This window comes from Lynx canadensis, chromosome C2 (assembly GCF_007474595.2).
Source record: "Lynx canadensis isolate LIC74 chromosome C2, mLynCan4.pri.v2, whole genome shotgun sequence".
In the NCBI taxonomy this organism is placed as follows: domain Eukaryota; kingdom Metazoa; phylum Chordata; class Mammalia; order Carnivora; family Felidae; genus Lynx; species Lynx canadensis.
The window spans coordinates 65485658-65503340 of NC_044311.2; the positions used below are offsets into that span (position 1 = coordinate 65485658).

The 17683-nt window shown below is 38.4% G+C and overlaps 2 protein-coding genes across 2 annotated transcripts in view; one reads left to right on the forward strand and one right to left on the reverse strand.

Annotated features, from left to right (window-relative positions):
* NCEH1 (neutral cholesterol ester hydrolase 1) overlaps positions 1-3168 on the reverse strand; it is a 60991-nt gene extending 57823 nt beyond the window's left edge. The window contains exon 1 of the mRNA XM_030329561.2: positions 2957-3168. Within this exon, the coding sequence (XP_030185421.1) occupies positions 2957-3094 (138 nt within the window). The 5' untranslated portion in view covers positions 3095-3168. The remainder of the gene's footprint in view (positions 1-2956) is intronic.
* The window catches only part of ECT2 (epithelial cell transforming 2), an 88986-nt gene continuing 74443 nt past the window's right edge, over positions 3141-17683 (forward strand). Inside the window, exon 1 of the mRNA XM_030329557.2 lies at positions 3141-4071. The gene's annotated coding sequence lies outside the window, so the exon portion shown is untranslated. The remainder of the gene's footprint in view (positions 4072-17683) is intronic.

The window sequence follows — 17683 nt, forward strand, 5'->3', positions numbered from 1 at the left end:
AATCACCTGGGGAGCTTTTAAAACTGATGCCTGGAATTTACCTCCGAGTAAATGTGGTATAGGCATAGGATAGGACTTAAGCATCAGGATTTTTAAAAACAAATTTTAATGTTTATTTATTCTTGAGAGAGAGAGAGAGAGAGAGAGAGAGAGAGAGCGCACATGAGTGAGCAGGCAAGTGGTGGGGCGGGGGGAGGGTCAGAGAGAGAGGGAGACAGAATCTGAAGCAGGCTTCAAGCTGTCAGCCCAAAGCTCAACGTGGGGCGTGGGGCTCAAACTCACAAACCAGGAGATCATGACCTGAGCCGAAGTCGGAAGCTTAACCGACTGAGCCACCCAGGTGCCCCCAAGCATCAGGATTTTTAAAGCTCCCTAGGTGATGCTAATGCAGCATCTGTGTTTGAGAGGACTTTAGAGAAAGATCTCCAGTACCTTCTTCTTAGGTAATATTGGAGGACCCCCCCCAGGAAAAAAAGCACAATGAACATAATCTCAATAATCTGACTCACCTGCACAGGGTAAAGGAGGGAAGAATTGGCATGAAAGGGTGCAGTGTTTGCCAATGACACAGAATAAAAGCAGCATTCGTATTTCTTGATGCTGGGCGCGAGCCTACGGTGTTAAGAAGTAGGCCAAGAGGCCAAGCTTCACTTCTGAAGTAGCTTCAGTTGCTTTTGTAATTGAGCAAGTCAGCTCTAACTAAAATTGTCTGGATAACAAACTTCATGCCATGCAATCTAGTGGTAGCTCTCCACATTTCAATGAGATAAGTCATGTCCAGTTTACATTTGTTTTACCATTTGAACAAAGTTGGGCAATCCAACAGATCTTCATAATCCATAGTGGACCTTTGGAACAACTCTTAGAAGAATAACTACAAGGTCCAGGCATTTAAATGCATTACTAAACCTCACAGCAACCTTGTAAGGTAGGTATTAACCCCATTTTACAGGGAAAACTGAGGACTAGTAAGGTTAGTAATTGCCTGGCCTCGCTGCCAGCAAGTAGCCTGGCTGGAACGGGACCCAGGGAGGCAGGACTCTACCTGTCCTGCTCTTACTCACAATGTGTTAAGTCACATTGCCTTGTCCTCAGGATGATGTGGAGTGACATTGGTAAAATGCTTTATTGGGTAGAATGTGCTTCTGTGTGGTCTGAATGATCTTTCTAGTATTTCACAATTTAGAAGAAAAGTGAAGAGAGCCACTTCTGTGCAAACTGACTCCCAAGCCACAGTGTCAGGTGAGGATACTTGGTTACCTCATTTATCTTGTGACCTGGCTTTACACTCGTTATCACTCCCAAACACCAGCTGAGGGCACATTCTAGCTAGAGGACCATAGGGCCCAAAGGCCTTGCCCTTGATGGGTTGACAGACTATAGTTAAGGAAGAAAGGCTTTTCTCTAAACCTGGCTTTTCCCAAATTACATATGATGAGGAAGACTTCTTTGGTGACCTGAAAACCATCTATCTCTGCAGGCAATATAGCCATTTTTCATATTTTTCTTATTCTTACTAGTCATTATTCTTATTGTTGAAGGCCATTATAACCCATCCAGGGTAAATGCCATTGTACCCCAAAACCTTAAAAGGATATCACTCCCAAATTACAGAATTTCTGAAGGAAGAGAGGGGCCGTAGGGCTTGCTACAAGAAGATTGCCTCTCTTGAAACAAACGCTAGAGAAGGGGATGGTCACTCTTTCACCATGTCAGTAAGCAGGAGGGAAGGAGGGGGTCTGTAACTTCATAGACCATCCCTAAGGGACAACAGGGGACTTTGGGATTGAAAACATGGCTGGATTTAAGAAAAACAAATCCCTAGTAGGAAGGTGCTACCATACCCTACTTAAGGGGCTTTTTGATAGGACAAAGCCTCAGAGACTCCGTGATCCTACACACAGAACAGACAGGGGGAAAAGGAACATCAGCCCTCTAGGAAAAATCACGATTTTTTTTCTCTTTGTTTAGTCACTCCTGAAAAAAAAGGAGCTTATAAAAATAACCTGCGATTGAGGAGGGTTAGAATAATAAGGCCCAGCTTTGCGGATTGGAGTTCAGATTTCAGATTCTCTGCCACTAAAACGAATGCCTCTTACTATAGAATAAACTCCAGTTCTATTTTACTGTCTATGGGGAAGAGATGCATCCCCATGATACAAGAGACAGAAATGTCACCCACCAGGGTAAAAGCAGGAGTATCCTGGCTCGGGTAAAGATTGTCTCATTGACAGCCGAGGACATAAAATAAATGCCGCAGGGCAGGCAGAAAAGTGCATCATGCTGCCGCCCCCCTCCACCGCCTCTCCTCTAACCAGGCTGCCAGCCCTCCTGGCCTCCTCCGTGGGCTGAGCTGATAAGCCCCACGCATGAAACGGGAGATCCCTGCGGTTACTCAGGTGCTTAGACGAGCCCTTCCTGCAGCCCCCGGGAACGGAGAGCTCCACGGTCCGAGGATGTTGGGAGGCCGCCCGTGCCGGCTTCTGCTTTTAAGGTGGCTGCATTACCAGGAATCAGAGACTGCCCCCCCCCGCCCCCCGCCCCCCGCCAGCCTTCCTAAAACATTTAGCTCACTCTCTCCTGGCCCCTACGGAAGAATGAAAATGGGGGGAAGGGTGGCTTCTAAAATGCTGTAAGGTGGTTTTTTTGACATTGCAAACCAAGAAGGAAGGGGGGCGCTTAGGACAGACGAAGGGTTAAGCAGTTGTCAAATTCGATTCAAGAACTTCACCTTCTCGATCACCAACGCAGAAGAGAAGACACAGATCTAGCCTGCTGCTAGCAAGGAGGCAAATGCGACACCCTGAAAAAAAGCCCGACTGAACCACCTTAAAAATCGATCGCCTAAATGCGTTAGAAAAATATGCGTTCTCGTGGGACGCGGTCCGGAAATCTTGCTTCCCCCTCCAAATACTGCTTAAGAGGGAGAGAGAATCAGCGCTGGGCTGCATCTCACCACTTGCTGTGCGCTCCGGAAAGTCGCGTCCAGCAGCATCAGCTTCCAGGGATCGGACACGGAGCTGGGCAGGGGGATGTAGATGTAATAGGCGGCCAGCGCCACCAGGGCGGTGAGCAGGACACAGGACGACCTCATCCTCCCCCGGCTCGGCTTGCCCGCGGATGGACGAGGGAGGAAAGGTATACGCCACCCGGAGACCTCCAGCAAGTTTCTGCAAGGGTCAGCCGCTCATTCACCGTTTCTTATACGCCCAGCAGCCAATCAGAGGCGGCGTAGGGAGGAAGTCGGAGCGCTGACGTGCCCTGTCTTCGGTGTCCTTGCAAAGTGTTGCAGACGCTTCAGGTTTGACAAAGCTCGGGGGCTGAGCTGGGCGAAGCACAGCGGACTCTGGAGGACACAGGTCTGTATTGCACGCCTGTGACTAAGGCCTCCCTCCAGAAGGATCCCAAACTGAAACCGGGAATAGTTTCAATGGGATGAGTCTCTGTGTGGGTGCAAAGTACGTGGGCCATTCTGACTCAAAATGGAGAGACTGAGAAAGGGAATAAAAATCCACTGTCTTCCCGAGCCAGACTTGCAATGGATACGTGGTGAAAAAGGATAATAAATTCCCGTAGCTCAATGACAAGCCAGTAGTATATCTAGCATCCAAGTCTTGATTTCCAAATCTCATTCTCCAGTGAAAAGAACCACGACTCTGCTGGCTCTTTGGAGAAAAGGGTGATTCCAAGGCTGGGGCAGGTAAAACAGAAGATGAATCTGTTGTGCTGGAAGATAAGGAAGTGCTCAAAAATTATGGAATTGGTCAAAAGGACACAAGGGACAGCCTGAAGGATCTCCCAATAGCTGGGTAATTTTAGCATCAAAATAAATAATTAATGGATTGTAAATAAATGAATAAAATCCAGGAGTCTATACTAATATAAATGAATAAGTGGGGAAATGCCACCTGAAAAAATTCTTCCAGTGGGTCAATAGTAACAGAAAAAGCATTTGAATCCCGATTTCCAGTGTGGGAGAGGGTGGATATAGAATGGGGCAAAGAACTTCACCAGCAGAATTCAACTGGAAATCCAGAAGGAAACCTTTGGGAAGAACTGTTTAAGGAGCTGGTAAGAGCACAACTTTATCCAATCTTATTGAAACTTAAACATCCTTAAAACATCTGGTACATACAATTTTACATCTTAATATAGTCTTTTAAATTTAATCTGATCCAAAGAAGTGAAATAGTCATAAATTTGGGACTGATAATGAGATTATTAGGAGAAAATTGGTTTCTTGTTCAAAGTTGGAAGAAAACATTTATATAAGGGGAACACTTCAATAGTGTTTCAAGCATTCGAGTTTGAGATAAAGGTTTTGTATCTTTTTTTTTTTTTTCTGTAGTTACTGGTTAAGCAAATAGCTCTAAACAGAAAGAGACATATATGTTTGTGGGTGAATGTATGTGTATAAGGTTAGAAGCCAAATCTTTATGGGTGATTAGAAATAATCCCAGAGATATGGACCGAACTGACTACTGAATTACTATAATTTACTTTCAGGTAATCTGCAAAATAATTCAAAGTTTTACCTCTCAGACTTTAATGTTTTCTTCCTGGATTTTGATTGTGTTCATAAAATCATAGTTCTTAGAGCCGATGACAAACCACAACAACCCTCCCTCCCCCCACATCTGACTCATCCTTCCATTTTCAGCAGTAGTAACAAGCTCAGTTTTATAGATGAAACTCTCCAGGCCTGGAGCAGCTTGCTCATAGTCCTCTGGTTTGTAAGTGATGGAACCAACGTTTCTTTCTCCTGCCTCCTAGTGCAGTACAGCTTTCCTGAAGCAATACACTAAGACATAGAAACCAAGAAGGAACAAAGAAACCACTATAAGTCTCAGTGCTTCGTCTGTAAATCTCAGGGTTTTAAAAAATGAGACCACTTTGGGATAAACTTAAACATCTTCATTACTTGTATCCATTACTTCGTACATTCAACAAATATACCTGGCCTACCCTGGGAAGTAAAGAAGTGGGGCAGGGTAGTAAGTTCTCTGCTCTTTTTGATTTTACGCACTCAGTGGTGACAGTGGTGGTCTGGGGAATGTAAGTTAGGTACAGAGATATGCTCTGCAATAAGATACAAGTTGGGGTCTTGGACCAGAGGTAGTTATTGCTTAAAATCAGGCACATTCTGTTTTCTAAAAACTCTTGTGCTCCCCAGTAACTGAATGTTATTTTGGTGTCCTTGGTGGATCTACCTACCAGAAAAGGTGTGGCCTATGCAGGTGACTGGGCATAGTTGTTGGTCCTGGGGTGAATTTGATGGAAAGTTGTGAACTGGTGGTAATCAGGGTACCAGGCTGTGAATTTGAATATCATCTTCAAATAAATTCCAAACTCCTTTCCAGACCTATCAACCTGGGCTGGTCTGCCTCCGCCTACCTCTGTAACTCACCTCTAGGCCTCCCTACCTGTCTTCTATGCTGCAGCCGCTGGGGCTCTTTCCTATCAGATATACGAGGCTTTCTGCCTTGGGGTCTTTATGCATGTCATTACATGCTGTTTCCTCTGCCTGGCATTCTGCCTCCTACTTTCTCCTAGTTGGCTCACTCTTATTATTGGGATATGTACTTAATGGCACTTCCTCAGAGTGACAGTATTTTATAAAATTTAGCATGTAATTGGGCCCCGAAGCTTGTAAGTACCTTCTGTAACTGCTAATTAGAGTCTTATCTTTCTCACAAAGCTAATTTAAATGACCTTCCTCTGAGTAAAGATGGAAATGAGTTATGTTGTTGAGTATTTGCATCCTGAAGGAACCTGTTTTAAAGTAATTTTCAATATACCTGAAAATACTAAAATGATTTTCTTTTTTTTTTTTTTTTAATCTTTATTTATTTTGAGAGAGAGAGACAGAGTGTGAACAGAGGAGGGGCAGAGAGAGAGGGAGACCCAGAATCTGAGGCAGGCTCCAGGCCCTGAGCTGTCAGCACAGAGCCCGACACGGGACTCGAACTCACAAACCGTGAGATCATGACCTGAGCCGAGGTTGGATGCTTAACCAACTGAGCCACCCAGGTGCCCTTAAAATATTTTCTTATTTCAGAATCTTGTTTCAGAAAGACTATTGAATATTTACCTGCTTACAAGCCAATCTTTTGGGAGAGTTCTGGTTAAGTCTCTTTTCTCCATTTTCCATTTTTTTCAGATTTTCAGATGGAATCAAACAAGTATGGCTACCATATTTAAGGTTTATATTCCTATAATCCCTGAGAAAGTGATTTCGTAATTCTTGGTATAAAATGGCTCCTTCCATTTCATGTGTGCATCCAAGAACCAGATGTCTTGTATGTATGAAACTACGTATCAAGGAACTGATAATATGAAAACTTATATAATATGACAATATGTTATAATTACCTTATCATCTTTGGACATAGATGTCATTTATTTTCTAAAGTCTGCAGATATTTACCAATGACTTACTCAGTATTGAACGTTGTATCATGTTGGGGATGGCACATAATAGGACAGAAAATACATAGTAAACAGGAAAGTTAAAGAAAACTTGCTAAGTGCTATAGTAGAGGTGTAGAAAGAGTAGACTTCAAAGGCTTCAAAGCAGACAGACGTGGGGAGAAAGGCATATGCTAGCATTCTGTGTAATCTTAGGTCTGGAGAATGTTCTAGGTACACTTGAGAAGAATGTGTATTCTGCTGTTGTTGGATGGAATGTTCTGTACACTAACATGTCTGTTAGTGACATTGGTCTAAAGCATGGTTCAAATCCAATGTTTTCTTATTGATTTTCTGTCTCGATGATCTATCCATTGTTGAAAGTGGGGTATTGAAGTCCCCTGCTATTACTGTATTGTCTATTTCTCCCTTCAAATCTGTTGGTATTTGCTTAATACATTTGAGTGCTCTGATGTTGGGTCCATATATATTTAGGATTATTACACCTTCTAAATGAATTGATCCCTTTATCATTAGGTATTAATATTACATTAGCACTGTTTTAGGGTTTTTTCCCCTGAAGTTTGTTACTCAGTTATGAAAATTTGATATACATAGTAAAAAATGATATGGCAGACTTTTGGTGCATTTGTTTAAATAGTTTAAATATGTATTATTTTAACATATATCAATATAAAAATCCATTGATAAAAATAAGTACATTTTAACAATGTTCATGTTCATGAAGCAGAAAATATAGCTACTAAAGAGATACATGGGAAAATGTTTAACCTTACAAAGAGTCAAGCAATGTAAAATAATTTTCAGTGTCCTGTTTTTCCTCCAAAAAATTATGAAGAGAGAGTAGATCATAGATGGAAGAGATGTTATAAAAGGTAGGTAAATACGCAGTATCCAGCATCCTTTTATAAATGATGCCATGATATGAATCCTTATAAAAAAAATCCTTAATAAAGATTACTTTAAAAATTATATGCATAAAAATAAATATTTAAAAATAAGTTTTTCCTACATATCAAAACAAGTAAATACTGTATCTAAATGTAAATAGAACACTTAGCTTTTACAATAATTTAGGGGCACCTAGGTGGCTCAGTCAGTTAAACGTCTGACTTCGGCTCAGGTAATGATCTCACGGTTAGTGAGTTCAAGCCCCACTTAGGGCTCTGTGCTGACAGCTCGGAGCCTGAAGCCTGCTTCGGATTCTGTGTCTCCTTCTCTCTCTCATGCTCTCTCTCTCTTTCTCAAAGAATAAATAAACATTAAAAAATTTTAAAATAATTTTAAAAAGCAGGATACTGCCACAAACAACTGCTTTGCTTATAATAAATAAATATGTATTCTGACAATAATTGTGTTTTAAAAAATGCAAAAAGCTTAAATACAACAACTGTAGGTAAATACACCCAAACCTCAGATGTATTTTTGTTTATGTAGAACTATGAATAATTCTATTTTCTTTTTATTACTTTGAGTTTTTCAATTTTCTTCATTCATTACTGTATAATAATGTTTTAAAAATAACTTAGAAACAGGAGGTCACAAATGCCTAAGAAAATTGGTACTGGACCCATCTTATACCAGATAAACCTGAACTTTTATTGAAAATTACATCTATTAACATTTATTTACCTAATTTAAAAATTGTGTTTATAAAACGTCCTCTATGTTTATCTCAAACTGCCTGTCCTAACAAAGACATTTGAGTGTAGATTCTTGACTCAGCTGACTCAGCTGTATCATAGGCTGCTCATATGACCTTGGGAAAGTTCCCCATCATTCTTGACTCTTAGTTTCTTCATCTGTAGAAGAATGATTTGGATCCAGGATCTCTAAGATTCCTTCTAGTTCCAAGAGCTGCCAGTTATATGAGAATGCAAATAAATACAAGCTAAACATATTACAAAAGGCACTTTAAATAAGGCTCTAAAAATGTACTCTTATGAGAAAAATGCAAAAGCTCCCATGAGAAAGTAATTTGTGAAAAAAAGCAAGGAATGCTTAAAATATATTATTAGCTCATTAAGTGATCATGATCAAATCACAGAAATGTGTATTTGGCAAGAAATTCTATTCATGGGGAAAAAAAACCATAGAGCATAATTAAACTCTTCTAGATTCATTGGCCTAAAGTTATTTTTCCTTTAGTAAAATAAATCATTCAGTTTTGCAATATTCATGACTAACTCATTACAAATTTATAAATGTATATATATATATATGTATATATATACACACACATATTGATATGTATACATATATACCGTTTATTGTATATGATGGCCTATTTCTATTAAATGAAAATCCATTGATTTTAGAAATTATTTGATATCATCTACTTCATAATAGCTTCATATCACTAGTTTTTTAAAATTATTATTTGGGGTGCCTGGGTGACTCAGTCGGTTAAATGCCTAAACCTTGATTTCAGCTTAGGTCATGATCTCACAGTTCATGGAAATCAAGCCTCACATCAGGTTCTGCACTGACAGTGGGGAGTCTGCTTGCGATCTCTCTGCCTCTCTCTGCTTAAGCCCCTCCCCTGCTTATGCCACCCATGTGTGCACACATGTGCGCGTGCTATCTCTCTCTTTCAAAATAAATAAACTTAAAAAATATCTTTTATGCTTTTCTAGTTTTGTTGTTATAATATTTTATCCTTTTCAGCCTTTCCAAGTCCATGTGTCTTGTTCTTCTCAAGGCCTGAAATAGGTTGATAGGAGCTGAGCCATTTCTCCAATTAAATTTTGTTGTGAGGGCTCTTGGCATTCTGAAAGAAGACCCATTTCCTACACATTATTTGCTGAGTACAACACCTTCTGATTTTGTAGGCTAAGCTTTCATTTTAGTCAGGTTATAGATTGTCATAACTGCTAGAATTTGTGGCAAAGTGAAGAAACTTGTAGCAAAGTAAAGAAACTCAACACTAAAGCTATCTGAAGGCCAAACTCCCTGCCATACTACAGAATTAATTACTGCTTGGGGTTTAGTACTTTTCTGTCCAGGTCACTCAGTGATAAAATGAAGACAGCAATGTCCCTTATTTCACCTTGTTCAGTCACTAGGACTACTGTTGTACTACTGTCTACATTCTGGAAATTGTAGAATTTTCATTGATAGAAGCTCTTTCATTTGTGTGGATTTTTCACTTAATTCATACAACTCTATGAAAGTGGTGGAATGAACATTATTTTTTATGCAACCTTATAGATGTGAAAACTAAGGCTCAAATAAGGTAAGTGATTTGCTTAACATCACAGAGTAAACAGCATCAGGACTTAAGTCCAATGTTCTAGTAATGAATCCTATTTTCTAAAAACATCATCATCCCCTATATCGCTTCTTGAAGTGATGTTGAGGAAGAAGGGAGGAAATTATTAATCTGAATGATAAAGTAATTGTTTCATTTTTATTTTTCCAATCAATAAGCATATGTTGTCTTTTTTTTTTTTTTCTGTAAGTGTCCTCTCCTTAGGATAGAGTAATTCCTCTATTCTTTCACCAATCAAAAATAATGTTTTCAAAGTATTTAAAATTTTCTTAGGTTTTCAACCCTTCAAACCAGAAACACAGTTATGATGTTTAGTAGATGGATATTTAGACATTGTGCATTGTGTGCAAGACAGGGATGAGGATAGGGAAATATTCTGGTTATCTCAAGAATTATATCTACCCCAACTAAAATTAAAGTCAGACTCTTTATTGGAAGTATCTATCTTAGAAATGCTAAGGTTGCAGATTGTAACAACCTTAGGAAATAATGATAATTTTGTTCTAATGTTTATTTATTTTTGAGAGAGAGAGAGAGAGAGAGAGAGACAGAGCCCAAGCAGGGAAGGAGCAGAGAGAGAGGGAGACACAGAATCCAATGCAGGTTCCAGGCTCTGAGCTGTTAGCACAGAGCCCGACGCGGGGCTTGAACCCACGAACTGTGAGATCATGACCTGAGCCAAAGTCGGACGCTTAACCGACTGAGCCACCCAGGCACCCCAGGAAATAATGATATAATGTATTCTATTTTTTTAGAGCTCAGTTTCTCTGTATAAAATATGAAACATAATTTTCTAGTGTGGTTGGTTATTATATTATTGTCATTCTCAGGTATGACTTTTGTTTGGTTTCATATATTTTTTCATTTATTTATTTAAGCAGTATTTACTAACTTTGTATTACTATGCTAGATTCTGGAATATAAAGGCAAAAATAAAAAGAACTTACAGTGTGGTTTGGGAGGTATGGTCTAGTGATTAAAAAAACATCATTCCTCCCTTGATATTAAAATTCATAATACATAAGCTTAGTTCTCCCATGTCTTTGTTTCAGTTTTTAGATAAAGGATTTTGGGGTCTTTGTTGATGCCTTACCAGCCACTACATTCAAAGAATATTTACTCATTAAATCAAAAGTATGCCAAATATGGATATATATTATACATACATTCATTTACAAGCTGGTGACTAAAGGGATTTTGTAAACACTTAAAATATCCCATTGCTATTAACCAGTTTTCATTAGCACAATGCTTTTTACAAATGTTTTAAGGATTGGAAATATTTAACTTTGGAAAAGTACTAAATTTAGCTTGTTCTCTATGTTCAAAAGTCCTACTTACATATAGTGTGTGACTGTAAAGCAGTAATATTGATTTCACAAGCCACCTTCATGTATTCAGCAATAACAAATAAAAACCTCATAAACTTCAAGGTGTAATGTATTAATAATACTAACCTGCAATTTGGTCAAGTCCAACAAAAATATACTGAATGGATACCATATTGCATGTATTATGCTAGAGGGCAGTGGAGGGGGATGGCAGGTAGGGATGGTAAGATTACAAAGATGTGACTTTCCTGCCTTTTAGAGAGGGCCTCTCAAAATAATACACTATGAGCAGCAAAACACAAAAATAATACTGTACACGCACCACTGCACAGCGTGATTTGAGTCAAGTACTGCAGGAACACAGAGGTGGGACCACTTCGTCAGAGGTTAGGTGGAAGAAGGCTCACAGGAGCAGTAATATTTGTTTGCTTTGAACCTTAAGAAGCAAAAAGGATTTGGAGCACTTGGCTGGCTCATTCGGTAGAGCATGCCTCTCTTGATCTCAGGGTGGTGAGTTCAAGCCCCACATCGGATGTAGAGCTTACTTTAAAAAATAAATAAATAAAAATAAAAGGAGAATTATCTGACTTTGCATATGCCTTATAGTGAATATGTTTGGGGCGTATGAACAGAACATCATTCCAAAGAAAACCTGCATGAGCATTACCGTGAACACTTGGTATATTATGAACTCCCAGAACCTTTTAAACACTCTTGATAAATGCTGGTAATTTCCCACATTGTGAGTTCTACATCTGCAAGCCGGAGGCTATGTATGTCACTATCCTAGTCCCTCTCGTATCTCAGACACCCAGGATGTGCCATAGATTCCGCCATTAGCAGCCCTCGTGGAATGCCTTGGACTCAAAAGAGCATCGTGAGGAAGGAAGTGTGGTGTAGAGTCTGGCCGTGAGGCGCGGAGCTCGCAGTGGCATCAGGGGTGAAGGTTGCTGGTATATCCGTACTTGTTCCCAGAGCACTGGAGACAGCCTGGTGGACGTTCTGGGTATTGCTGCAAGCAGCTTTAGCCTCTGAGAATGATTGGCCTTTTTTTGTTAAAACTAGCTGGAGTGAGCTGGTTCTGTTGTTTGTAACTGAAAGTCCTAATATAATCGTTTATAGAGTCAATTCACAATTATGGTGATTTTTAATATTTTGTAAACCCACCTCATTAATATATATGAATTCCTGTAGCCAGTGAAGGCAGAGGCTAGCCAGTGGTGGCACATCTATTGGATACACCAGAATTATAACTCAGATTTATTCTCCCCCTCTTCACCCCTTACCCTGTTCTGCCTATCCACAGGTCCATACCACTGCATTTCCAGATTTAATGAATGCACAAAATAAAAATATATACTGAACCCAATATGTATTATTTGCCCATGTTTTCCAGGGAGACAAAATAAATACAATATTGAGGCATCTTTAAGAACTTGTGGAATTGCAGAATGGAATGGTAAAAGGCAGCTAGGGGTATGAGAAAGAGCATTTACATCTGGTCCTAGTTCAGTTGTAGACCGACCATGTGATCTTTGGCCTTTTTGGCCTAGTTTTCTCCTCTGTAAATGGTAGGATTGTGCCAGTAATAACAGCTATTATTTATTGAGCACATGCTTTGATAGTCACTGATTCAAGAGAGATAAATTACTACCTCAGGCTAAGAGAGAAGATTGAGAGGTTAAATAACTTACCAAAAGTCACACAGTTAGGCAATGACAGAGCTGGACTGACGCAGACATACTGTTACTGAAGCTTTACGTCTTAACCTTCATTAGGTGATTTCTTGTGTTTCTTTCAGCTATAACTCTCTAAATCAACTTGTATTCTCTTGTAAATCTACATAAACCTGCAAGGAAGGTGGGAGCTGACTTTCACAAACAACACTACACATTTTAATTATTAAGCAGCCTAAGGCAGTGCTAGGTTTCTTGGTAGACTTAATATCGTGCTAACTCCCATTCAGGCTGGTGCAGAAAGAGAAAGAGCCATGAGGTTTGGCTGCTGTGGGAGGAAATCCATGATTATTGATAAACGTGTGTTTGGAATGGCACAATGACAAGGCAGAGCCCCTGGGGTGGGGCCTACCCCAGCAGCGAGGGACCAGTAAGCACAGTGGTTGCAAACTGCAGCAGCTTGGGAACAGAATGGAAATCCTTGATGGTTATAGAAGAGCAAAAACAGAGCTGGCAACTGTAGCATTGTCACTGACATCATGGCCATCATCATCATCATCACTGGGAACACCTATTGAGTGTTTCTATGTAGCAGGCAGTGTTCTAAGTATTTAAAATATATTATTTCATTTAATCTTTTTTCGGTTAATATATTTCCACTTTTACCAAGGGTAAATGTATATATTTATTATAGCAGTCTCATACAATATAAAGTTTTATCACCGCTTTTATAAGTTCATATAGGGTAAATACCTTCTCTTCTCTTTGAAAACAGCTTCTCAAACTGTCTGTGAAAGACCAGGAGTTTTTTCAATCCTTCCCAGTGACCATTTTTGCTAAATTATTCTGAGCATGCACTTGATGTCACAGCACTGTTCAATTGCTGTTAAACTTTCTATATGTTTATAAACTGGTTCTAATCTACAGATCACACTTTGAGTAGCACTGTTTTAAAACACCTCAAATGATTGCACCGCATGAAGAAAAACCAATTGGATAGCCAATCCTGTTGGGGATATAAGATAGCACTGTTCAACGCCAGTCACTCCATTCAGGGGCTTTACCAATTTTACTGCCTTGAGAAATAAGGCAAGCTCTACTGTAAATGTACTAAACCTTGTAGAAAATCAACTCCCTGTAGCATGTTACCTGTTATAAAAATTTGCGCTTCGAACTTTATATTATCTTCCTACATCTAATCAGTCACCAGCAAGCCTTCAAGTTTTGTTTACCTTGCCTGTCACATTAGTCTTCTTTTTTATTGCCAGCATCCTTCATCATGACTGTAAAATCATGATTCCTAGATTATTAGAAAGGAATCATAGTCCCCTTGCCACCATTATCTGATTTCTTTTCTTTTTCTCATTTAGAAAAATGAAGTGAGCAGAGACTGATTTTCAGGTGTCTGTTAGCTCTAATATTCCATGATTTATCCCCTACTGTTCTTACTGATTTTGACTCTTCTTTGCCCAAAATACCTTATCCTAGATTTCACATTAGAGTCTTTCCACAGAAAGTAAATATGAAAAGGAAGTATAGCCTGGAGATCAGTAACTAAGATTTGAAGGGTAGAGCTAGGCTCAATGTGCTGACAATCCAGAATCTGTAACCTAGGCAAGCTTACATGGATGGTTTTGGTTGTTTTATTTGGTACTATACCCCTCAAGGTAATTAATATTTCTGTAACCTTAGGAAAGCAACCCCTAAGAGGAATGAGGAATGATAATAAGACTAGTATAGAAATAATGAAAAGCATAAATTTAAATTCAGAGTATTAATACTTTTCTAACTACTTGAAGTATAAAAGTAGTAAGTTTTGTAATCAATATAATTTGTATTTAGTTTGATAAATGGGTATGTAATATTTAAGAAAATCTGATGTATTAGACTTGTGATTTTTAATTATGACATTTCTATTATATGTTTCAGTGTTTCATTAAGTAAATAATCAATGTTTAATTTAATTTGCTTTGTTTTAGTATCTCATGACCCAGGTTTTACAAAGTTGGTTTTACTAAAGAATCCCTTCCTTTTGATAATCTTGTGATAATCAAACACAATTGATTTTTTTTTAGGGACCTAAGATAGTAAGATAGTAAATATATTCATTACAATTCTAACAGATAATGAAATAGACTAATAGACTAGAAACTCAAGCTCTTTTTTTATTTTTGTTTTTGAGATTTGCACTATTGTAAAATTTATGGATAGCTGATTTATTTAATTTCTCATTTAAAAATTTCAGATAAATATATGAATTGTGTTTCCTACCTTAAGGTACTCTAAGAGATTCCAGGAAATGGGTCTTTTAATTTATGTTTCTTATTTTCATAGCATGGAAACATATTTGTTCTATCTGGTATGGGGGAGAGTTGGTAAAAGACCTTGAGTGTTCATGGGAAAGTGCTTGGATGTAGGCTATTGATAACTAATAGAGAGTCAAGGATTTGATAAGGAGAATGGCATAATTAGGGCTATTTTGTTTCCCCAACTTTTAAATTATAAAAGTAAACCATGTTCACAGTTTTAAAAATCAAGCAATATAGAAGTGCTGTCTGGAGATATCTGCTGTATGTTAACATAACGACTTTTAATTTCATATTGGTGTTCCCAAGAGCAGTGATTTAATGCATATACATTCCTTGGTCAGTCACATTAATGCGAAAAGAAAAGAAAACAAATGAACAATATTTTAATTAGGAAAATAAAACAAGGTAATTTTAAAATATTGATAAACATCTCAACTCGTTATTATACTCTACATACCAGCTCCATTTAATTTTCAAAAAGAGAAGCAGGCAAAATGTTAATGAAAAATTAAAGCAAATTATGCTTAATGAAGGAGAAAATAGCCTAATATTTTAATAGCCTCTATAAAATAAATTCAACTGTGTGTGAAAGAGAAGGTAAAAATAATGAGAGATAAAGCATTGGGCTTTTTTATCACATCTGTGACAATATCAAGCATCACAACTTTCATGTTAGTGTACATTAGGGAAACATTTTTCTACTTTATACACATTACCATGAAATTACCTATCTACCATGGATGGTTAGGATGTCGTATGGCCTTGTGAACTCCAGTTGTATGAAGAGGAAAGTAGTGGGCTGGAATGGGGATTGTTGAGATAGACCTCACTGAACTCTGAGCTCTATGAGGGCAAAGACTGCATCAGCTTGTTCATAGTTTTATCCCCAGGGTCCAGCACAGTGCCTGGTGTATAATAAGTACTCATAAATATTTGTCAGATAAATAATAATAGTAATAGCTAGCATTTAGTGAATGCTTTCAATGCACTGTTCTCCACACTAATACTATTTTATGCAATCCTCACAAATGCTCGCAAATGACATCTATTAAGTGCAGGAATTGACAACTTATGGGACATGAGCTCAAAGGCACTGGAATCTAAGAGAAGTTTCTAGTTCACTTACTATAGGGCAAAGGTTAAGAACTTTAGGAATCATACAATTCCCTGAATTTTAAGTTTCCTCTGATTTACCTTTGTTGTCCAAAATAGAGAATTTCTTTGCCTGTCTGTGCTCTCTGGTCCTTAGCATCTCACACAGTTTACTTGGTCTCATATGCTTGCTGCAATTTCAGTAGCCTAGTCATCACGGATTTAAAACTTATCTTTGGTTTTCAGCAATTTGACTATGATATGTAAGACTTACTTTGTATTTATCCTAAGTTGGGTTTGCGGATCTTCTGGAAGTAGAAACTTGTCTTGTGGCAAAAGCTATCCATGTCTTTTGACAAATTTGAGAAATTTGGGCCCATTGTTTCTTAACAATGGGACTCCAATTACATGTGATATTTTCCCACAGGTTCTTGAAGCTCTCTTTTTTTTTTTTTTTTTTTTAGCCAAACTTTTTCTTTCTTGGTGTTACTATTGCATAATTTCTATTAATCTATTTTCAAGTTAATGGACTCTTTCCTCTATCACCTATATTCTACTGTTAAGTCCATACAGTTAATTTTGGATTTTAACTATTGTATTTCCCATTCTGGAAAAATTTTGAAAACAGATTCCATTTTGTTCTTTTTAAAAGTATGTTTATCGAGGTATTGTATGCAGTAAAATTCATGAGTTTTGACAAAGGTATACATTTGTGTAGCTATTACCACACTCAAGACGTGAATACTTTACCATCCCCAAAAGGTTTTTTGTGGCTCTGTAGTAAACCTATCTCCTTACCCTCAGCCTCTCAATCACTAATCTGTTTTTGGCCTTATCTTTATCTTTTTCAGAATCCATATAAATGGAATCATAACAACATTTAGCTTTTTGTTTCTGGTTTATTTCACTTAACGTAATTCTTCTAGGAATCATCCTTTTGGTTGCACGGAAATTGCTGAGTACATCCCAAACGTGGGATGTGATGTATCGCTCTCTGTTGATGCATTCACTAATGATATACGTTTGAGTTTTTTCCACTTTTTAGCAATTGTGAATAAAATTTCCTCGAGCATTCTTATATATGGGAATGGGATTACTGGATCTTAAGCAATTGTGTGTTTAATTGCAAGAAACACCCACACTAGCAATGTATGAGAGGTCCTATTTTCTACATCCTCACCAGACTTGATACTATCTCTGTTTAAACACTTTTTAAAAATTTTGTTTATTTTATTTTTATTTTTTGAGAGGGAAAGAGAGAGAGAGAGAGAGAGAGAGAGAGAGCACACACGCAAGTGAGAGAAGGGTAGAGGGGCGGGCAGCGGTCGGGGAGAGAATCTCAAGCAGGCTCCAGGCTTAGCACAGAGACCTATCTGGGGCTCAATCTCACCACCGTGAGATCTTGACCTGAGCCAAAATCAAGAGTCAGATGCTTAACTGACTGAGCCACCCAGGCGCCCCAAGAGTTTTCATATTCTAATAGCCATAAAGTTGTGAAACTTATCCCATGTCAGCCCAAGCTTTTACTCCTCTACAGAATCTTTTGATCACTGCTTTTTTCCACTGTTCAGAACA